Source organism: Podarcis muralis, chromosome 8 (genome assembly GCF_964188315.1).
Source record: "Podarcis muralis chromosome 8, rPodMur119.hap1.1, whole genome shotgun sequence".
Taxonomy (NCBI): Eukaryota; Metazoa; Chordata; class Lepidosauria; order Squamata; family Lacertidae; genus Podarcis; species Podarcis muralis.
The window spans coordinates 68677720-68702068 of NC_135662.1; the positions used below are offsets into that span (position 1 = coordinate 68677720).

The 24349-nt window shown below is 44.4% G+C and overlaps 1 protein-coding gene across 1 annotated transcript in view; it reads right to left on the reverse strand.

Moving 5' to 3' along the window:
- CDH6 (cadherin 6) overlaps positions 1-24349 on the reverse strand; it is a 170701-nt gene that overhangs the window by 68456 nt on the left and 77896 nt on the right. Inside the window, exon 2 of the mRNA XM_028737918.2 lies at positions 17525-17883. Within this exon, the coding sequence (XP_028593751.1) occupies positions 17525-17752 (228 nt within the window). The 5' untranslated portion in view covers positions 17753-17883. The remainder of the gene's footprint in view (positions 1-17524; positions 17884-24349) is intronic.

Consider the following 24349-nt stretch of genomic DNA (forward strand, 5'->3'; position numbering starts at 1 on the left):
CCTCTCTTTGATCAATAATTCACTCCACACAGTTCTTGAATTCCTGCTTGTGATTAATAAATTGCAACGATTCTTCTATCTGGGGTAGAGGGTTATTAATACTCACATAAGGCAAAAAAAAGAGAAGTTTTTTCCTCCACCTCCTTTCCGTTTCACTCCAAACATACCAGTTTTTGATGGTGATTCATCACTTGATTTATTTGTCCCGCCCGTCGCTCCGCTCACAGAGATCCATTAATCAGCAGTCTTTACTCCCGATCTTTGCTTGATGTATGTGCTTTAGCTTCTTTCCAATTATATATTTCCAATTATATATTTCGAGCTAAAGCGAACCAGTGCGCTGATTGGAGACAGCGTCAGGAAGAGCCGACTTCACACGAGGGCTTGTGCCAAGTGTCCGCACCCCCTTCTTTCGAATCCGGGGGTGAATTATGGACACCGCTGGCAAGGCAGCCCCCCATCCCCTTGGGGGGCCGGGAAGGCTGCATACTTCCCATAGCAGCCTCTTAATTACCTTGTGTGGGTCAGAGAGATGTTATTGTCGGCCATCTTCCAATGCGCCCCCTGGTGGCCCCCCTAATGTAGTAAGATAAGACCTTTGGAGCAGGCATTTTTTTAAAAAAAAGTTTTTCATGAACCGCCCTAATATACACTCAGCAGAAGCTGTTCAACTTCCAAGGCACATTCGAAAATGGAAGCATTTACTTCCAGGTTTACGGTGTTCGAAAACTGAAATATTAATCAATGGAGACATTCAAAAACTGAGGTACCACTGTACAGCTTTGTTTTTGCAATTCAATTTTGGATATATCCAACAATAAGACATTAAACCTCTCTTGCCCTCCATCCCTTTATATCTGCCCCTCAAAAACCTTGAAAGGAACCCCACTTGCTTCATAATTTCCCTAGAAAGTAAGCCCATTGTAAGGAGGAAAGGTTGGAAATGAAATATCCCATGCTGCCCTGTGCAGAAGGCGCAAACGTGCTAAAAAGTCTATAGTACATTCCAGCTGCAGCTGTGAGGAAAGTTGGAATTGGAAGCTAGGCAACTCTCATTTCTGGGGAAAGATGGCAAGCTGGGATTAATACGAAAATGATTCTGATGGACGCGATTGTGCGAAAATAAATTCCACACGGTCACCTCGCATGTTGTCTTCTTGCATAGAAACGGGCTAAGAAATATATAGCCACATGTTCTCTCTTCCACTTGCTGGATTCCCCATAGAACAAATGTGGATCGCTGCCATTTGAAATTCACACACCAATTTCCAAGGCAATACTTTACTGCCCTGGTGGAATTTGCTAACGCAATAACAACAAAAAATAACCCTCAAATGCTGGGCATTATGAATGTTCTGCATTCTACATATATCTGAGAAAGTGGGGAGGAGGGAGAGGAGAGTTTACAAATTATTTTATTACCCAGCATATACACTTCAGTGATCAGGAATAAAAATCCAAACCTCTGCAGACTTGAAAAGCCATAAGAAGCACAAAAGTCATTTTCTTCTAGGAAACAGAAAAATGTTCCCATTATTGAAAAATTAGCATCACAACAGAACAATCTTACAGTGAGTGCAAGCAAGATTAAGGACTAGAGGGGCGCACATTATTATTATTATTTTGCTTATATCCTGCTCCATCTCAAATTATCACTGATTATTTGTCCATTTACAACCAACTCACAGAGAGTTCAAAGATATTTTGGCTTTCCTGTTTGACAGGGTATAAAATAAAAGTAATTGAATAATGCTATTGCTAACGTCTACGAGCTGCATTCAAGGGGTCTGTTTTTCTATTACTTGCTGACCTGCAAACTGCCGGTTTTGCGATTCATAGTTTATATTAGTTTATGATTAATAAGAATGTTCAAGTGTAATATTTCAGTAATGTCCCTCTACAGTTCAGTTTGTTCTTACACGTAACAGGTTACTGAGATATAAGAAAAGAAGAAAAGATTTTGGAAGATAAAAGGGGGAAAATATTTACTTTCATTATTATCATTTTCTGTGTGGGTGTGGGTGTGTGGGTGTCTGCACATATGTGTGTTGTTGTATGCAAGTTTGGGAGGAAATAAGACAGTAAATAACAAATAACAAACTAAATATTGATGTATGTAATTTTTATTTCTTAATTATATTTAGTGGTAGTATGGCTGTATTGTTTTTTGTAACATAAAACCATTCAATAAAAATGATAAAAAAAGAGATATAATTAATCCCAGGAATATATTTTAAAAAGTTAGGATCAAGTTTCTTATAAATGTTTGAGCAACCATCTCCCCACTTCAGAGAGTTTCTTCTATAAAGGGATAAGATCAATAACACAAAAGGTGAATCAGACGATACTTTTTTTCTGCATGGAGAAAGCCCTCTATTTAGGGTGAAGTTTGAGGTGAACTTTTTTTTGGAGGGGGGTGCGATATCTCAAAAACATCAACACGCTACTCTTACTGCAGTGCACACACACACACACTATAATTCTGTCCTTTACTCCTTTGTCTTTTTCCTCAAAATGTCCTTTTGTTTCTGAAATGTCTGTCTTCTAACTACATGCCTGGAAACCTTTTTTAACTAGCACGTGTTTTTGGCACAAGCCAAGGCGAATCCATTTTGTGGCGGGGTGATTCAAGAGAACACTAAGCAGCTGGGGGTACAGTTGAGACAAACTTTTATGTGGCTCCCACACACGCTCTGAACTTTTGTTCAACTGCTAAGCAATGCAGTGCTGAGCACTCAATTCAAGCCTAACCATCAAGAGAAATCCAAGAATGAATTTTCAATCGAGAATTCATTAATTCAGATTAAGTTTAATTCAAAGGGACGGAATTTGAATTAAATATGGATTGAAGGTCTTTGGCATTTTTTAAAAATCCCAGATTACATGAATGTACATCTCTAGAGTGTCTTCAGGCACACCAGCCTGCTCATTTGTGTACATAAGCGGTGCATACAATTATGTGTAGATGAAGAAGAATGAACTATGTTTGCTATAGAGCCAGACCTGTGAGGAATCTAGGCACATATAAAAAAAAATGTTGTGAAAAGCAAAACAAGAGATGTAAGGGTCGTAAGTTCAATATCTTCTGTCAACGCCGGAAGGAGTCTTCAGAAGGGTCATATTGAGTAATGGTACCAGAGGCTTTGTTAGAGCCGTCCAGAGCTATCTGTTTGTTTTTGCAATAAATCCTCCTTTTTAATTACCTACGTCCTACACTTACTGTGTTATCAAGCTGGGAACTTGGACAAGCCCCCACAAACCCTTATTTAATTTTTCACTGATATTTTCCCAGCCCTTCTCCCATTTTCATGGTGATTTCTTTTTTCACCCCCTCCCCACAAATAGCTGAGTGGGGGGTGAGGTGGAATGGCTGAAAAGAACAGCACAGCACTCTCTTGATAGCCGAAGGAGCACTGATCTATGGAGAGTGGATACAGACATAAAAAGAGACTACTCGTGTTCTCTACGCTACAGCAGATTGACCCCAGTGAGCATTTGAAGTCTCGAGCGGGGAGAGCACTCTTAAGGAAGGACTATAAATAAAAAGCAACCTTTGGTCTAAAATCCACAAGTGTCTTCACTAGGATGTGGTTGAATAAAACATCATGTCCTTTCAGCAGCAGGTAACAGACTCTTACCGCTCCCTGATGGATGCACTTGAAAGCAAACTCTCATCTTTTTCTTATTGACAAAGGTGACCCAGAGGAAGGCTGAACGCTTGATGTGGGCAATCATGTCGACGTATATGTTACTCTCATATATGGAGGAGAAAGGAGGAGGAGGTGAGTGGAGAAGAACAGAGGGAGACGACGTAGTCTCAAGTCCCAGGCAACTGAGAAGAACTACTTTCAAGTCCAAACTTGAATTCTTGGTGTTATGCTCGTTGTGTTCAGAAACTCATGGTGATGGAGGGGGTTTCATGCCTGACACCACCACCCCACCCCACCATAAATGCCCAAACACATCACTTTTTGTTGTTGTTGCTCGGGCTGCATTTTATGAATGTAGTTTTTACATAATGAGCAGCCCCAGCCTGCCATACAAAAATGTGTCAGGGACAAGAGGTGAAATGTGCTCTGTGCAAGATGAGATGGAAGAATGTTGGACTAACCTTTCAGGGAGAAAGGTTTTATGTGATGCGTCTCCTTCTGCTGAGCTGGTTTACCACAATTAGAAATCTGTTTACATGGCAGGGAGCACTGAAAAATAGAGTACCTCTTGCATTCTGGTGTCCTACGATCAGGAATTCTACCACTATATTCTATATAACAACAACAACAACAACAACAACAATTTATTATTTATACCCTGCCCATCTGGCTGAGTTTCCCCAGCCACTCTGGGCGGCTCCCAATTGAGTGTTAAAAACCATACAGCATTAAATATTAGAAACTGCCCTAAACAGGGCTGCCTTCAGATGTCTTTTAAAAATAGGATAGCTGCTTATTTCCTTGACATCTGATGGGAGGGTGTTCCACAGGGCGGGTGCCACTACCGAGAAGGCCCTCTGTCTGGTTCCCTGTAACCTCACTTCTCGCAATGAGGGAACCGCCAAAAGGCCCTTGGCGTTAGACCTCAGTGTCTGGGCAGTGTCTGAGACACTGGAAGGAAGAAGGTTAAAAAGCAACCTCAGGCAAATGTGCTTACCTGTTCCCCTCCATTTCTCCCTGTTTATCAGGGACGGTGCAAATTTTCTGATACTCGTCCCTGACGAATAACTGCCGCTATTTGTGTGTCCCATTATTTACCTTTCTTATCCTCTAACCCAGATCCCTAGAAATTAAAACTCACCATGCGTGTGGTGCTAGCGGTGGAAGAAGGGGACGGAGGAGGATTTATGCTAGCACACAAATGCACATGCATGAGCAAAAAAATGCCCCAATTATTTAATATCTCCCATCCCTTATTCAGACAGCAACTGGTGCTGAATGTGTTTTGAATCCCAGCTGTTCTGTGATACACACAGCCAGATCCATTATGAGATTAAGCATTCTATTAAATGTTCTTTTTCTTTTTTCTAATAAAAAAAGGGAAGCGTTGTGATCAGTTTGCTGACACTCCATACTTCAGAAGCCAGTACAGCAGGGCAGACAATTGCAGAGGAAATGAATATAGTTTACAGGAAGCAGAGAAGTGCCTTCGGCAATGCATGAAGGGGGACTGGGCTCAGGCAGACAACAGGAATAAAACAATCACACAATAGTATTACCAGCTTCATCTATGAAAAGTTTGAACTCGTGTAGTTGTTGCAAGCATGTAGCCAGATCAGAGCTCATTGCTGACTTCTCTAGGGTTTCATTTTCTTTGTCTGGTTCTTGGGGGATGACTTCCTCTATATTTGCTTGGTTTCTTCCTGCACTGCTATGTAAGTTTCTTAATATGGATCGATAATAAATACTGCATGACTTATATATTTTCTTTGGCTGCTTTTAAAGGGCAGAACAATGCTCAAAATGTGAATAATTCAGGGTGAATAGAATCTAACATACATTTGATGTTGATAAATGTGAGTTATTAACATACTGTGTCTGGAGCTTAATAGAAACTATGTATTATATTTGGTGCATTTCATTACATCTGCTGAATTTGAGGTGCCTTGGTGCAAAAATGGGGACTGCTGCTTTTTTCTTTTCTTTTGCAAATGTTTACCTTGGAATGCTCTCATTCCTGACTACACTTGCCAGGGACTTTAGATGAAGGCCCGAGATAAGATGATGGAGAGAGATTGTTGTAACAAGATGCTTGTAACTGGATGGTGGTTGGTTTAATGAACCCTCCTAGGTTGCCTTGGGGGACCCAAAGAAATGGATCAATAATAAGGAGGCATGTAACTAATTTGAAGGGTTGAGTTTGATGCATCTTACAACTTCTGGTTTGTATATCCCTCATCTCCACATTTGATTTCGGCAGTACAACTGGATGAGCATGAAAAGTTCAGGTTGCCTTTTCAGCTTCCACCAGCCCCCTCCCCTCTCTTCATAGCCACTAACACATCAGCTGCCTGTCATTTCAAAAGTTACCTCTGCATTGTTATGATGGATTGACAGTGCAGTGAGCTTCCATCAATGCCAGTGATCTGAGGAGGGAAGAAAAGGATACAGGAAGTCTAGTGAGTGCATACGTTCGAGGATGGAAGAAAGGGCGGTCAGGAAAGGCAAGTGACAGAGTGTAGAATATTAATGATAGAAATAAAAAGAAACAGAATGCCATGTTTTTCCCCTTCCTTGCCACCCGGGAAAGAAGGCTAAGAGACTCAGTGTGCCAAAGCGAAAAGGAATACAGTCTGTGAAACAGGAAGGAGTTGTCTGTGTTCACGGGTAGGGGAAGGGAGGAAAGGGACTCAGGAGAGAGGAACAACCTTGCTAATCCTTGCTCTCCTCTTCTTAACTTTTGCTGACAAATAACTTGCTGAAACAAAATTTCCATTGTGCAGTTGTGCTCTGCTTCCATGGTGGCCTCTCAGTAGTGTCCAGGGGCAACTGACACATTTTATGTAGCTCTGGGGTTTTTCTCCCCAGAAGTGAACGGCAGCTTTTCATTCATATTGAAGAAAAGGAAGGGGGTGCTTAGGGGGTTCATGCAGTGGCAGAGGAAGATGCTCGGGCGCCTGGGATGGGGCGAGCCACCCATAGGGGCGGGGTGAGGAGAGCTACCTATAGGGGTGTGGCACACCGAGGGTTCTCCGGAGTCTGCCTGCCTCCACCCACTCAGCCGCCCTACAGCTGGGGGGGGGGGTGGAGAGGCAGCGGGCAGACCATTTGGGCAGGAGAGACACGTGGTTTGGGCGCGCTGCAAGCCCCGCAGTGAGTGCCGCCCATCATTTTGTCACCCCCCTCACTGGTGACACCTGGGGCGGCCCGCACCCACTGCACCCCCTTCCTCCGCCCCTGGGTTCATGTATACAACACATACACCCCAATGCTGATCGTGTGCCTGACTGTGAATCTGGCAATCCAAAAGCCACTTACGTGTTATGTTTTCAGGATGGACCTCTTTCCTCCACACTAAACATTAATGAATAACATGTTGACATTTCCATTCCACCTTAAGGAGCAGACGTGTGGAACTGTTACATGTCACATGTCTGTTTACATTCCAGCACAGCTTGCTGGGAACTTCCATTGTGTATATCTTTTGCTTTTCCCTGTTCTCTCTGAGACGACGATAGAGAGAGAGGACATGTTTCTTTGTCCTGATTTATCATTAATAAATCTGCAGTTGTAGTATGCTTCCACAAGCCTCACGCCTATTCTGTGTGCGCAGTTCGCTCCGCTGATAGTGTGCCCTAGCTTTGGAGCCCAGGTCACTGATATACGTCAGAGCAGAGGCCGATGGTCTTTGCAGCGGAAAGACTGGAAGGAGATGGCCCAGCTGCATGCTGACAGCATGTGTTTCATAGCACATGTTTAAAACTTGTTTCATTTGAGTTTGACTGGGCTGAGACTCCCTGTGGCATTTCCTCATCCAGAGAAAGACATGTTTTCACCTTGCAATGCACTGGGTGGACCTGAACCAATCAGTTATTGGGAGTCTGGACAGAGAGCATCGCATCTGAGTGCAAGAGTCTGGGTGCATGACCTTAGTCCTCCCAGTTACACAGTTCTACACTTCTGCAGTCTGAATGATTGGTTCAGTGAACAGTATCGAGGCAATGGGGCTACAGTATTAATGAGATAAATCCTGTCTATTTTGGCACCTTGTCTTTATTATTGTGATTCCTACACTGCAGTAGGCCTTTATTTTACTGTCCAGGGAAATTTGTTTTCAATGAAACAACAAAGCATATATATATATATATTTACCTGAAGCCCTTTCCCAAAGCGTTTCTTTGATAAAGGAGGGTAGTTGCAATCCCTTCAGCATTTCAGAGATGAAAGTAAGGACACTCCTGCGAATGTGGAGCTATGGGGTTGGCCCAACACAATCCAGGCTAAAAGTGTACCGCAAGCAGAATATGGGAAATAAAGTGTATGAAGAGATAACTCTAGGTGACTAGAGCAAGTGAGGAATGCTGCCCATTTTTTAAAAAAGAAAGGGGGGGGGGAATCATCTTTTTGTGAAAGAGCTACATGCCCAAGGCCATGTAAAAAGACAAAAGCACGCAAGATCTGGAAAGGAATCCACATACACAAAATGTATCCTTGTACTCCGCAGTTGTTGAATCCAGGCGAAAATTCCTACTCCACATCGAACAGATGCTACCATCCAGGCAGAAAACAGAATGCCATCTGCAAAGGGGAAGGAGATCCTTCTTGAATATATGAAAGACTCCGGTGAAACAAAGCATATGGCTCTCATTGTGAGCCAAGCCACCTCAGGGAATAAGAAGAAATCATTCGAACCTTTCCCATTCATCTGAAAATGATTTCCCAAACTCAACTATACATTGTTATAATCTGTATCCCAACTGCAAAGCACAATCCATGCATTGAAGCCCACAGGTTTTTAGAGTCTCAATCAATTTGCACATACTTAAGACACTTTCCATAAAAAATAAATAAATCAGATGCTGCCCCCGCCCTGGTTCTCCACCCTGGTTCTCCACCCCGTCCTCCTCCAGCAAGTGGAATTCCATTATTTAAACATATACCACTCTTCAGCTGCAGATCTCAGGCACTGGCGGAGGAAGAGGAGTGTGTGGGGAGTGCACCGCCCCCGGCAGCGTGATCCCGGTGGGGTGCCATCACGGCTGCTTGCTTTTGGCTGCTCTCATGCAAGTCACAGAGCCCCTTGGGCGGAGGGAACTCTAAAGAGTGCTCTAAAGCCCTCTTCTCCCACCTCGCCTCTCCCCACCCCCTCACTCAGGTGGGGGATGCTCATGAGGGCACCGCCATTAGGACGCTATGCCCCCACCACTCCGGGAACCAAAGTCCCCAGCTCCGCCGCTGCCAGGGACAACACATTCACTCCATAAGATGCACATGCATTTCCCCTTACTTTTTAGGAGGAAAAAAGTGCGTCTTATGGAGCGAAAAATACGGTATATTTCTCGGCAAAAGTCATCATTGCCAGGGTTTATGAAGGCACTATTCGGAAATGCTGCTAACACCAAACAAATCAGCTGAGAAACAGGACTATGTAGCACTATTTTAAAGAGATGTCTGCACATTGTTCCTTCGCCACTTCAGCTTCTCAGACAGTGAGAATCGAACAGGAGTCAAAGCACATTTAATTGCGTGTGTGCTCATGAACTTCCTTGGCCCTACTACAGGAGAGTCTTGACTTCTAATTCTTGTTTCCATCTGACAGCATTTTATAGCCAGCATATAAACTTCCGCCTCCTTTTTTCACATTTCAGTGCATCTTCGTTCAAGATTTACAGCGTACAATAATACTGGAAAACATTATCCCTTTAAAGGGGAGGGGGGAGAGAGAGCCTGATTCAAGTATTTACATTTTATTTTCTGTTCTAGAGATCCTGCCGAATGTCATATTCTTTGAATCAGAAGAAAAGATACCTTCAGGTTAAAATGCTACCATGCCCATCAATCACTCTGGTGAGCGGCTACAGCACACAAGCTGCTATAAATAATTCCAGCTCAGCTTCTAGCTGATAAAAGATTGGGGTTCCTACTTTTGTAGATACTAGTTAAGATTTCACTGGCTGATGTCTCACTAGGTTCGTTGGGATACAACAAAGAATGACACCTGGTTGTTCATCGTTTGGCCCAGTTTGCAGATCACGGTAAACTGTGGCTTACTGGGACGGTGTGAAAGTATGGACTCTCAAAGATAAGTTTGTATCTGCTTGGCTTCTCACTGGTCAGTTTGGCTCATCAGAACCTAGACCCTCTTCACTAACCCTGAGCTGTCAACTCGAGAGTATGTGAGGTTGGTTGGGGATAAAGGTAAAGGTACCCCTGCCCGTACGGGCCAGTCTTGACAGACTCTAGGGTTGTGCGCCCATCTCACTTAAGAGGCTGGGGGCCAGCGCTGTCCGGAGACACTTCCGGGTCACGTGGCCAGCGTGACAAAGCTGCATCTGGCGAGCCAGCACAGCACATGGAAACGCCGTTTACCTTCCCGCCAGTAAGCGGTCCCTATTTATCTACTTGCACCCGGGGGTGCTTTCGAACTGCTAGGTTGGCAGGCGCTGGGACCGAGCAACGGGAGCGCACCCTGCCGCAGGGATTCGAACCGCCGACCTTTCGATCGGCAAGCCCTAGGCGCTGAGGCTTTTACCCACAGCGCCACCCGCGTCCTGGTTGGGGATACCTGGTTGGGGATACCGCATTCTATAATCCACTATGGGATAAAACCAGCATCAACTTGGGCAGCCGCCATGGCTGCAGCAGCAGCCATCACTGATACCTGCCTTGCACTCACCTTTTAGAATCATACAATTGTGGAGTTGGAAGGGATAATGAGGATCATCTAGTCCAACCCCCTGAGAAACCACGGCGTCATCAGCACTGCATTCGAATCAAACTGAGTTACCCAGGCTGCATTTTTCTTCTTCTGCTCCAGTGAGAGCTGGGTGACTTTCTGGCACTATTTAAATTTGCTATTTGTCTCTGACAGTGGTGTTGCCCTGTCACTGCATCCCAGTGGGGACTGACATTTTAATTTTCACTAGGCCTGAAGAAATACTCATCAGAGCTGCCTGCCATTGACAGGCAATCCCACCGAGGCGGGGGTGGGGTGGGCACAAACTGGAAGGTGGCACCAGAGGGCATATTGCATATTGCCACACAAACCTGGATTCATCTATGCATGAAATATGCCTCTTAGACAAAGATCAAATACCAACATTATATAAATCAGCATTATCTATCTACACAAACCCATTGTCACTCATAGCTCCCACCATTTAGTGATGCATTAAAAACTTATTTGTGTTGACTCTGCTATAATCAATGAGACATTTGCATACGGCACCCCTATTCTAACACTTCAGCCACTTCCAATAACACATGTGCTTGTCTTTCGTGCCCCATGGCTCATTGTTCAATTACAAGGATGTGAGTTGCTCTGACACCCAAGAAGGCTAGTTGTGAAGTGCTCGTGGCCATGGAATCAATGACATTTATATACCATGTGTCCATTCCATACTTTGCAAAACAGAGTGCCATTCACACTTAAATAAATAACTTCAAAAAAATAACTTCGGGCCTATCACATTTCTTTGATCAGACTCAGATCCTAGTATCCATATTTGAGCTAAGAGACTCCCTCTGCAGTTTATGGAATGAAGACCTAAGTACATACTTTAGGTCTTCCAAGAGACAGGCAACGGTGCATTGGGAAGAACAGTGTACACAGTTAGAACACTGCTTTCTGATTTTGCAGGTCCTACCTCCATAGATCCAAGTCACAAATGGGTAACATCACACTGGCATGTCCATCATGATGATGGCTACATCACATTATTCAAACGTGAGTATGCTCCATTGCAGAATGAACACTGCAAACACACACACACACACACACACACACACACACACACACACAGTTATGAACAATAGGCTGGCAGTACCTTTGCTTGTGTAGATTGCAAAGCTAATGGCTGAAGTGGCCAAGAAAATGGCTCTTAATGGGAACTAATGACCAAGAAAGAGCGGAATTTCCCAGAAATGTGAATCTCATCAGAGCCAGGGTTTGTGGGGGGACAGAATACCTCCCTTGTGCCCACTAAGAATGATTCTCTCTGTTTGTGTAAAAAAGAAAGAAAGAAAAGAACAGAAATAGGCGGTGGAATAGCAAGGTAGAAAAAAAATTCAAAAAAAAATTGAGATAGAGAGAAGCAGCTAGCTGAACGGTGGTGTTTACCTTTTTTGGGTGCTGGTGTGTCTCTGGGGATCTGATAGGAGGCAGAAGATTTGCTTGGAAGGGGTGTTAACTGTGCGCCTCTCCACCTATGCTCAACTTCTATATTTGTAAACAACCCCAAATATTACAGGAACACCATATAAATCACACACATGGTGATATGCATGGGCTGAGATAAAGTGGAAGATAAGCCAAGTTGACAAGGTACAAATGTAAGATAACAGGACTGTACAGACCTATCCTATTAGCTGATGGAGGAAGCACAGGTGCGATGCACAATCTGAATGTCTGCAGGAACATCAGAGCATGAAGCAAACAATTCCTGCCGTGCAACAGAACTGTCATTATTTCAATATTCTGCATTTTAGTGATGCACTGTTACTAACAATCAACAGTCAGCACCTGACATCCTCAGGCAGCTGCAGAAGACCCAAGCACCACAGGATATCCCACAGCTCTGATGCTCTGTAGGCATTCAGATACCTACCCAAAAGTCTCTTTTCTGGTTCTCCAATAGGTGCTGGTTGGCTCAGAGCATCCATCTAAATTTCTTACAATCATTCTGTCACTTTATCCGGGATGAGAGAAAGGGCTGGGAATTTTAATTTCCCACCATGCCTGCAAAGATAGTCATCAGAGCTGCTTACTACTAACAGACAATTGCATCAGGGCGTCCACTGAGTGGAGGGGGAATTCTGCGGATGGCCCACTCGAACCTGGAGCCAGCCCGGTTAACAATCAAGAGGCAAGCATTGAAACCCTGCCCAAAATGCACCCCTTGTTTGCTTATTCCATGGCTATTTGCAGCCATGGAAGGAACAAGCAAACCAACATGGAATAAGCAAACTAGAGGTACATTTTGGGCAAGGTTTCAATGCGTTGCCTCTTGATTGTTAACTGGGCTGGCTCCCCATCCAACACTGTGCTGTGAACACTCAACTGGATGGATGAAGTAGGGGTGGGTGTCTCCATCCCAGGAACCCCCCAGGGATGGCACAGAAGCAGGAGACTTGGACCCAGGACAGTGGCGGTCAGATTCCAGCCACACCTCAGAGGACGGTACAAGCTGGGAAAGACTGGAAACAGGGAGCATGAGGGATGATGAAGTGTCCAGTTTGGATGCAGGCTCCAACAGAGAAGACACAGGGGAGCCGGACAGGGCTTCTCCTTGCCTTCCTGAATGCTTCTCTGCCAGCAGCTCGCAGGCTCCACTCATTCCCAGATCACGGAGACCGCTGCATGTTGCCGAATGACACACCAGGCAGGCAGAGAAGGAAATGCCTGCAGCTTCCCATAACAAGCGACTACAGGGGTGGAGTTCTGATGGAGAAGGCAAAAAAGGAGGGGCCGCTCGTCAGTCAAGCAACATCTCTATTCAGAGGGATTTGCCTTGCCGAGCCTCCTTGTTTTGTTTTTCCTTCCTTAATAAAGAAACTAACTGCTCGCTTAGTGATGTATGGAAGTGAGAGCTGGACCATAAAGAAGGCTGATCGCCGAAGAATCGATGCTTTTGAATTATGGTGCTGGAGGAGACTCTTGAGAGTCCCATGGACTACAAGAAGATCAAACCTATCCATTCTGAAGGAAATCAGCCCTGAGTGCTCACTGGAAGGAGAGATCGTGAAGCTGAGGCTCTAATACTTTGGCCACCTCATGGGAAAAGAAGACTCCCTGGAAAAGACCCTGATGCTGGGAAAGATTGAGGGCACAAGTTGAAGGGGACGATAGAGGACTAGATGGTTGAACAGTGTTCTCAAAGCTACCAGCATGAGTTTGACCAAACTGTGGGAGGCAGTGGAAGACAGGAGTGCTTGGCATGCTCTGGTCCATGGGGTCACAAAGAGTCGGACACGACTAAACGACTAAAAAACAACAACAACAAACTGCTCGCTAGCTTCACGTTTCTTGCTCTCTTTGGCCTGCAGGCGACCTGAGAGGCCCTGCGACATCAACACTGGGAAATAAAGATGGTGTGGCATTGCCTCGGCGATGGGGAGCCATCCCCTGTCTTCCCAGCAGCTCACAGCACCGAGCAAGAAGCTAGGCTCTGTGGCAATGCAAGCCTGCCCTATCTTCCCTTGGACACACACTGCTAGCCCAAAGAATTGGCAAAAAGGCAGTCCCTCTTCACAGTTTGTGAGAAGCGCTACCACATATGGGTGGATGTTTCAGCTTAGTGGCAATATATGTGACTGCTCCCAAGCCGATCTGCTTCCAGCTTCCATTTCTGAGTCTGTGAGTCATTCTGGGAAATATGGTTGCAAATTCCAGAATGAAGTACTGTTTCAGACTGCAGGAGTTAGGTAGCAGGTTCCAGCGCTTGACTCTTACTTTCTCAACCTGCTCATCTCTGTGTCAAATCCATCCATGGCCAAGCAGCTGATTGGCAAGCATAGGAAGAGGCCATCTACTCTGAGGGAAAGAGTCATAGCCCCAGTGGAGAAAGATCACACTCTATGCACCGCAGGTCAAGAAGCAGCCCCAGAGATTGAAGATGTTTCGTCCACAAAGTCTAAGAGGTCAGGTTGAATCAAAAACTGCTCAGATCAAACAAGCGGTGTTTGATCTGAAAAAGGACACTGTGTTCTTTCTGCTTATAGATGTCCTCCCCGATAGTTACAGAACCAGAACTAAAATGGCCTTTTGTTAGAATCCACAATTGCTGTAGTGGAGCTGTGTAAGGAGTCCTCTCTGAAAGTGAGCCCCCATCCTGCTTAATCTTTTACCGGTATGGCATGAAACAAAAAATGGTAGATCTATGGTCCTCTCTCACCCTCTCCTCTCTGTTATATCTAAGGCCTTTTCTCTATTCTGTATAATGCATTTGTAAACATGCATTTATAAAAAAATACTAGTAGAAAGACAACAATCCAGCACCCCACTTTTATTCAGTATTAGGAGCAACAGATACAGAACTAGGTTAAACTCCCTAAAATAATGTTGGTTAGATTTGGGGGAAACATCTTAGATCAGTAAGCTGGTAAGCTGCTACCATTGCCAGAGTATGCAAAGTTCCTTACAACTGTACTTTTTTTGAATGGGGGTGGGGGGGGACACTTTGGATCCAGGAGCCAAGAAGCCCCTAGGCTGCACTATAAAGTATGACAGCATAGAAACTCTAATTCTAATTTCATGGAATCAAATTACATTCCCTGATCTATTTGTTCCAAACTTGCGCACTGAATTGGATTCTGCTATATGATGCTCCCAAACTGAAATGAAAGCTGTGATATATCAAGCTAACAAGCCCCGATTTAAGAATCAGTGTAACATGGCATTCTTTTTGCTGTTAAGGACTTTGCAATATCTTAAGCTAAGCATGATCGCCCCAGTCCAAAGCCTAACACAGAACTTTCCAAACTTTTCATGTTGGTGACACACCTTTTAGACATGCATCATTTCGTGACACAGTCATTCAGGTTTACTAGCAAACCAGAGGTTAAACTAACCCCTTTCCAGTGTTCGCGCTACACACTGCAGCCAACATACTGACTAACGTGTCGCGACACACAGTTTGGAAAGCTCTGGCCTAACATGTGTATTGCAATGTGCACATTGGGTTTCTGTCTCCACGTGCTTCTCCATTCATTCCAACTGAGAGAGCAGATTTACTTCTGCAATAGAGCCCCCACCCCCTTTATCCATAGGTAAAGTGTAAAGGGACCCCTGACCATTAGGTCCAGTCATGGCCGGCTCTGGGGTTGCGGCGCTCATCTCGCTTTATTGGCCGAGGGAGCCGGTGTACAGCTTCCGGGTCATGTGGCCAGCATGACTAAGCCGCTTCTGGCGAACCAGAGCAGCGCACGGAAACGCCGTTTACCTTCCCACCAGAGCAGTACCTATTTATCTACTTGCACTTTGACGTGCTTTCGAACTGCTAGGTTGGCAGGAGCAGGGGCCGAGCAACAGAAGCTCACCCCGTCGCGGGGATTCGAACTGCCAACCTTCTGATCAGCAAGCCCAAGGCTCTGTGGTTTAACACACAGCGCCACCAGCGTCCCTCCTTTATCCATAGTTAATCATTAAATGAAGAGACTTAGTAAAGATCTAGGACACAAACAAACAAACAAACAAACAAAAACAAACACATGGCTTTGTGTAAAGAGCTGAGGATTACTGGACTGCTGCAGGTGTGCCAGATAAACTGAGACTAAGTTCACACGAAGTTATTCACCTACCAAAAAATCTGAGTTTTGTTCACCTTACTTGCCACTCTGAGGAGCGTAAAGGGTGGCCAGGCATCTTCAAAGAGCAGAGAAAGAAACAGAAGGAACGTGTGCTTTGTGATACTTTGCACATCACACTTTTTGAAACCTTCCTTGTAAAAGTTTTTACATAGCAGAGCAGGGTGTATATCTAAGAAATAATACAAGCGTGCACACCCAACATAACAAACTTAAGCAGTTTGAATGTTTTCCTCAACTTTGAACAGAACTGTTTGAGGTGGCTCACAAAAAAACTATAACCTCCCCACCTTGTAATAATATGCCTGGTTGCCTAGGGACAATTTGTACTCGCCTCAGGTGAGCTTAGCACAAGCAACTAAAGGGATATCATTTGCACAGTTCTATTTTTTAAATAATAATAATAATGTTATTATAAAATCATACATATACAGGTTCATGGAAAAACGGGTATTTTGGGGTAATGTTTTAGGGTTGTGGACAGGAGTCCAATAGAGCTGGGGTGAACTTAGCCAATGATCACACCCAGAAGACCAAACAGCTTATTCAGTCATGGCAGAAGGAACAGCTTGATTAACACCCAAAGATTCTGCACAACTCTGAGGAGTGCACAACACATATTTATACAGTCCCCAGTTCATCATTGCATGTGAAGAATGCATGATCATGATTGCTGTAGGCTACATACACATAGCATTGAACAGAGACATGAGTTTCAACAGAAAACCTTGCGGTCAGTCTTCCAGTCAGTCTCAGGGAGCAATTCCCAGAGTCCTTTGTCGCTGCCCCCTTCCTTCTAGGTCTTACCACTTTTAAACTGAGGAACAGTCTGAAACATGTGACACAACGTAGTCGGACAAGAGGGGATAATAAATCACACACAGCATCGTGTTACTCAACATTTTAACAGAACACAAATACTTCCACATACCAACACAGGAGCTCTTAATAGGAAACCAAGGCAGTTCAACAAAGAGTGTGATGGAGAACAAGTCTCAAACCATGTCAGTATATATGCAACCCTCCTGTAATCTGTGACATTTTGTGACTAAGCACACACCTCAGCATTTGCTGGCTTTTCAGCCAATCCTCTTAATATTTACGACCTTAAATACATTTGATGATGCACCTTGGAGTGTAGGAAAATGAAACATCGAATATTAAATCTCCAAATCTCTGAATGGTATCTATTAAAATGCTTTCTTGAAGCCAGATCCTGAGAATTGCCTAAATTAATGGTATCTCTGTTGTAATTAAGGGTCAAATGGTGATTTTGTACTTAATTGCCATTGGTTTTCTTTATGCAGCAAAATGGTTTCCCTTGTTAAAGACATACAAAAGATCTAACTGCGGATGTTACCCTGAACATATTTGTTTACAAAAGTAAGGCCACTTTCTCCTTACATTTCCTGTGATGGTAGCTCAGGTTCTGAACTACCCCCCCCCCGGCGTTCTCCTACCATGACCATAAAGCAGCAGTCTTTGGAATGGAATTGGCATCCCATTTTGTCTCGTCAATCCAGAGAGACTTCTGAAAACTGTAGAGTACGAGGTGCTGAAAAACAACTTACCTTGCCAACGTATTGATAGTCAGAGCCTGTATACTCCTCTAGAAGAAAGAACTGATTCCACATCCAGCTTCTTTTGGAGCGATTAAGTTCTTTCCTGCTGTTTCTAGATAGATCCAAAATCTTTGGGTTTTCTGGAAAGCCACTAGTCCTTTTGGATAAGGGGGTGGAAGAACTTTGGTGGGGATGACCAACCCAGAAGAGGAGCCAGAAGCAATGATAAGTTCTCATTGTGGCAGTACAAAGCAAGACTGAGGCGGTGATTTGTCTCTTCACCTTAATGCGAACTAGTTTCCTGTGCTGAAGACAGTCTCATTCCCCCTTTGCTTCTTAATGCTCTTTGCTTGGGTCTCTGTGGAGCTCTGAAATGAAAAAGAAATGACAATTTATCAAGCATTTGCAGGGCTACTTAGCATTCTATGTGACAGCAAATACGACAAAAAACGAGGACGTAATTGCCACAAAAAGAATCCTGTGAGGCTCTCCTCCATTCTTAAACGTTACAAGTAGCCTTTTACATAAACTGAAGGCAATATCTCTGTTGAGTGGGAGGAATAAAGCACATTTAATTTTGCTCCTTATTCCACTTAACTTAAAAAAATAAACCCTAGTTTGGACAGCTTCGTTTGACTTTGTGGTGATTCCATTTGTAGAATAGCAAGGAAAGATGTTTTCAGCTGGTAGTAAAGGATACACTAAGGGCTATGAACCCTGCTCACATTGCTTGCCAACTCTGTCTATCCTCCCATCTGCCAACACTCTGCGCCCCATCCCGCCCCCTCAGTTTGGGAAGACAGAAGAATATGAACCCTGCTCTCAACCGATGGGTCAAAGATTTAAACCTAGATATGTTGCAACCTCCAGGTCATGGGGATTTGGCTTGGGTTATCACCATGTGCATTTCATTGAATTTATCAAATATGCTGTGAGATTGTAGTGCGTTTTACATGTTCATATATCACGGTTTTGGATGGTGACAAAAGTATTTCTATGCATCTTTAATCCATTCTAGATAGAGCAGACTGTTTTGTTTTTGTTTTCTTAAGGATTTGGGATATAGGTGCAATGTCAAAAATTGCATATTGCTCATTAAGGTTAGCTTTGGTTTATGTCAGTTTAAGAATCAGTTTGCTGGTGCATGCTGCTCAGTCGATCCTGGCTGGTGAAACAAACTATGGGTCTTGGCTTAGCATTATGGGTGAACGGGGCTTGTTCCTCCAAACAAAGTATGTGCATATGCCAAAGTTTGTTCTTGGCTTAGAACTCACCATTTGTTGGAGACAGAAACAAATGCTGGCTCGCACATAATGCTAAGCCAAACCACATGGTACCTTTCTCTCCACTCCAGGCATCGGAGAGCAAAGGAGGAGAAATTTATTGCTCGCCACAGCTTATCAAGATGTGTGAACCAGGACCATACATATGAATCCCAGTACAATTATTTCAGCAGCAGCATAACATGATGTTGATTTTCTGTTCCAGTGAACAGTCAAGCTGCTGCATGTTCTGTATCCCCAAATCCTCCACTGGGAAGAACGGCTTCTTCTACGTGAAGCTCAGGGGCAGCCCGAGTAAGTCTTGCCTTAGGTTTAGTACCTCTGCTGTATAGGAGAAAAGCGTGTACTGATGATAATCACAATGATAGTAGTAATAACAATAATGCTTCTTGTTTGAACTGTGGGTGGTTGGGGAGGAGAGACAGAGCATGTATACCCTGATGAGCATGTATGGAAATGACCTTCCTTTTCAGCTGAAATGATCTTGTTCCTCTCCAGGGTTGAGCTCCAATAAAAAGAGGCCCCACAACAAAATAATTCTGCAAGTTAGAAACCAGCTGTGGACAAAACCACCTAAGCCCATCACTGTTTTTTCTTTTCTTTTCAAACTTTGGAGGAGGCAAAAATAAAGGTGATGATGGAAAAATAAATTAATAAACATTCATGTGGTGCTTTAAACAACAAAAACCTAAGCAGCCTGCCTGAAGAACAGGGCAGGAGGGAGGGCAAACTGATAGCCAAAGGAGATTTCAGTGTGCTGACATGTACGTCCATGCCTCGAATCATAAAGCCAGGAGGAAGCTGAGCTCACGCTGCATTAGAAGAAACTTGCTGTGAGCCCTTGTTTAATATCACATTTGTCTTCACCCTTAACAAAACATTTCACAAGTTACCAGCTATATTTCTTTGTTTTATGAGAAGGAAATTCCTCCAAAACCAAAACAAACCACACTTGAGGTCTAGCTATCAGATTTGGGGGGCGGGGGGCAGGTTGTTTAAAAAGAGAAAAATCCTATTATTTTCTTGTTGGTTTTGTTATGTTGAATTTGTTGAAGAAAGGCAACGGATGCTCTTTAATTCCAACATGCTCGGACTATCCCTCATCCTGAAGCACATGGATGAGACTTTCACAGAAAAGAAAAATGCAATGCTGCTATAATTGTGGGGACTGGCAAGTAAGGATATAATGAATCCATAAATCTCATTATCTGCTGGGTCAGGGGAACTGACCAGATATGTGCACATAAACATGGTTGCTACCAGATTATGCTGGTCAAGAGAAAGACATGGGACAACAACACCCTCAAGCCCAACTCGGCATTTTCCTCCTTTCTAGTTCCCTAATTCCATTAACATAAGGAAATGAGCAGAAATTATCACTAGTAATATTGAGTGTTTACAAAGGACCCTTGCATGCACAAAGAGCTTAATATATATTTTTTATCAGGCTGCAAACTTAGAACAGCTGTGGAAGGTAGGCAGTGTTGTTATCCTCTTACTAAAGAAAATTATCAAAGCAGGTAGTTGTGGATCCAGGAGGAAGTGTTTCCCTCCTCTTCCTGCAAATTTTGATATGAAGATCTCCATTTGCTACCATGCATAGAGTAAAGTACTGGCAACTTTTTTATTGCTTGTTTAGGAGTATTAATTCGGTATTCAACTAAATATACTCTTAATATTTAAAGATAAGTACAGTCGTACATTGGATCCCAAACACCTTGCGAGTCGAACGTTTTGGCTCTTGCACACTGCAAACCCAGAAGTGAGTCTTCTGGTTTGGGAACATTCTTTGGAACCCGAACGTCCGACGCGACTTCCGTGGCTTCCAATTGGCTGCAGGAGCTTCCTACAGCCAATCAGGAAGCCACACTTTGGTTTCCAAACCTTTTGGAAGCTGAACGGACTTCTGGAACGGATGACGTTCTACTTCCAAGGTACGACTGTAGTAGAACAGAAAGTATGAGCTGTAGAGGGAAGTAAGGGGCAGATGGGGCTTGTCAACCTGAGAAGGTAGCCCATCAAGGAGAAGGAAAACTGATCCTAAACCTCTGCTGCCTTGTGGCTATGCTTACCCATGAGAAAGGGTTCAGGAGCAAACCCTGAGGAAAAACCCACACCTGCTACCTTGCCATCTTTGGGAGAGCAAAAGGCTAAGGAGTAAACCCAACACAAATCTGGAGTCCCTAAGACTGTTGGACACCTCTTTCTGGCAAGTCCTGCAGCCCAGCTGGGGCCAAAGGTATTGCTCTATTGTCCTTTGGACCACATCAGTGAGGGCGAGAGGGTGTGTGTCTTGTCATATGGGTAGCCCAGGACCTCCATACACACTGCCCAGGCTTGCACCCCAGGGAGGTGACTTCAGTGCTGCTAACACAGCAAAAACAACACAGGAGGCAACAGTTACCTCTGGAGAATCACTGCAGGTTCTTTGATTCTCCCATGGTTTGACTTTAGCCCTTGAGGTGCACTCCATTGTCTCTTGAGGCAAAACAACAACCACAAAATATTACTCAATAACTTACTTAAAAGAAGAAGCATGTGGGACTGTGAGCCCATTTTCCCTTGTGCCCAACACATGCCCATTGGGCTTGGAGGCTACACAGTTTGTGGCAGCCTGCCACACCCCTCCTAGCATCTATTAGACCTTGCCTGTCCTGCTGCTGCCTCTATAGGGGACAGCAGGGATGTTTCTAAGCTAAATTGATGAAGAGAACTGGTCCAAAATGTATTGCTTATGGCTACCTGAAGAAATAATGCCCTTTTATATCTTGAAGGAAAGTGAAGAAAAGTTTGACAGATAACAAAGTTGAAAGCAAACTGACTATTCATCCATTTATGAGATGCCAGAATCTATTCTATAGACATTTCTCCCGAAATATATCCCGAATAAACCAGAGGGCAATGAGACACCGAAAGGGTTTGTGATGCTCTATAACCATTTAATGTGGATGCAGTGCTACACGTACGGTGCTCCTTTGCTTTTTTTTCTAGAACAAATGGAGGAATGAAAAACAAATATATTAAAAAAACCGACGGCGTATATTTCCAAGTCAGGGAGTTGTACAACTATGTCCTCAAACCCGCGAATGTTCAGAATGTCAAAAATTACCTGTAATGTGGCTATTTATTAGATGGATGGGGATGGCAGGGACAATTCCCCAGTGCTGAGAACTGAACTGGCCCACACCAGTCATTGGGCACATAAACTGAGAAAATAAGCACTACACCATTAAGCAGGCGGAGCTGAACAAGGTGGGATGAATGGAGGGGTGGGCAATGTACAACTGACACATTCTGGGGTCACGCACCTGTCGCCAGGTAACTTCCACTATCCCGTGGGATGGTTTTTTGATATGCTCCACTTAAACCTGCATGGTGCAGTTGTTACGGGAACAGACCTGTCGGCCTCGCAGGATGTTCAAAACTTTTTTCCCCCTTTTACCAGCAGGTTCTTTTCTCTCTCTCTCTCTCTCTAAAAAAAAAATATAACCTCCTCTTTTGGCAGCACGCTTTGGTGAACTGCATAAAGAGCCCGGCTGCGGAGCGTGAATTCCACAGGTGAGTTAATTAGTGCCACGATCGTTTGCAGCCCTGGCAAGCTGCCAGGGAACAGTGTGCCTGCCATTCTGTTTGCTCGGAGTGCAGATGTAAAGTGACTGATGATGGGATAGTTCTCGCTCCCGTGCTCCCGGCTCCTTATTATTGGGGAGGATGGGTTTGTTGGTATGGAGCAGAGCATATGAGCCGACCTATTATTCCGTCGTTAGCACAGGCTGGTTGTATCACTGGAGCATGGTGGCGGGGGGAGGCATCAGATAGTGGAAATCGCTCCGTCCCGACTATCTCCATCATTCCTTTTCTTTTCATTACCCCCTCGGATGAAACCTGCGGCGAGCCATTATCCCTGCTCTAGATTCCTTCAGTCATGCTGGGGTGGGGGGAAAGCCAAGTAAGATGGAGAGGCTGGGCATTTAAAGAAACAGCTCTTGAAATGTCAATTGCCAGGAAACAATTACTCCTGCGGCAGGCGGTTGAGGAGGGGCTTTCCCCCCCTGCACTTCAAATTTGCTATTTTTCACAGCTTTGATGTCACAAGGGAGGTTTTTATAGCAGCTCGGGTTGAAATATTGCTTGCGAGGATGATATCGCAGCTGTTAAACACAGCTTTTTAATGTCTCCCCAGCTGTAATGTGCTGCAGATAACCATAGCGGGGGACCTAATCCTGAAAGATGTTACCTAACTCGGCTCTCTGTGGTTTGCACACCACGAGCTCTGCACATCCAAGCATCTATATAAACGAGGCCTTATGTGTGGAATAGCGCACATCCATTTGATTCTACTTTCATTCCTCCATAGGTCAACACCAAATGGAGTGCGGGTTTTTTTGTAGTTGGTTCTGCAAAGTACAATATAATGGAACAACTTTATAATTCCTGACCATTTTGTTTCTCAGGTGAGAAGGAAAATGGAGCACTGGAGGGTGCATAGCTGTCAACCTTCCCTTTTTTTGCGGGGAATTCCCTTATTACAACGCCATTTCCCGCTGCTTCCCGCTGCTATCCCGGATTGTTAGATATCCCGTAGACTGTCCCCAGGACAAGTGAGGCTGCTGAACCCTTATTTTTGAGGCTGATGATCCCTTATTTTCAAATCTGAAAGTTGACAGCTATGGGAGGGTGACATGTAATATATTTGGAATGGGGTGATTCAAAAGAAGGCACTTTTTCAACTGCATGGCAAGCTACATTTGCCAAAGTTCCCTATTCTGCATGGCTCTCTGGTAACTTGATTTCCTTGGTGCCTGGTTGCCCTAGGGAGGGAACTGGACAGTGGGATTCCAAATTGGTGCCTAGATGGTGGAGTAATTTTCCACCCAAGGCAAGGCAGGTGTCATAGAATCATACCATTGTATGTTGGAAGGAAACCCGACAATCATCTAGTCCCGCAGGAATATGCAGCTGTCCCATCCATACGGGGATCGAACCTGGAATGTTGGCATTTATCAGAACCACACTCAAACTAACTGAGATACCCAGCAGGGTTCTTGTTTCCTCCTGAAAGTCATGGATCCCAAGTTGACGAGAAGTGTTGGGTTCCTATCGGTTTGTAAACGGTACTTACTGAATTCGTTCGGTTTTCAATTTGCTGTTTTTGTCGTCTTGGCACTGGTGCGTTGTAAAGTGCCTTGGGATTTTTAACGGCAGGTGGTATAATAATAATGTTTTAAATAAATAAATAAATGGGCCACCCCTTGGCAACAACACATTGCCCATTTGGATGTCTTACTTCAAGCTACAGACACTGAACTGCCTGTCTTGGGACGGCCTAAATGTAACATAAAGGTAAAGGTAAAGGGACCCCTGACCATTAGGTCCAGTCATGGCCAACTATGGGGTTGTGGCACTCATCTCGCTTTACAGGCCAAGGGAGCCGGTGTACAGCTCCTGGGTCATGTGGCCAGCATGACTAAGCCGCTTCTGGAGAACCAGAGCAGCACACGGAAACGCCGTTTACCTTCCCGCCGGAGCGATACCTATTTATCTACTTGCA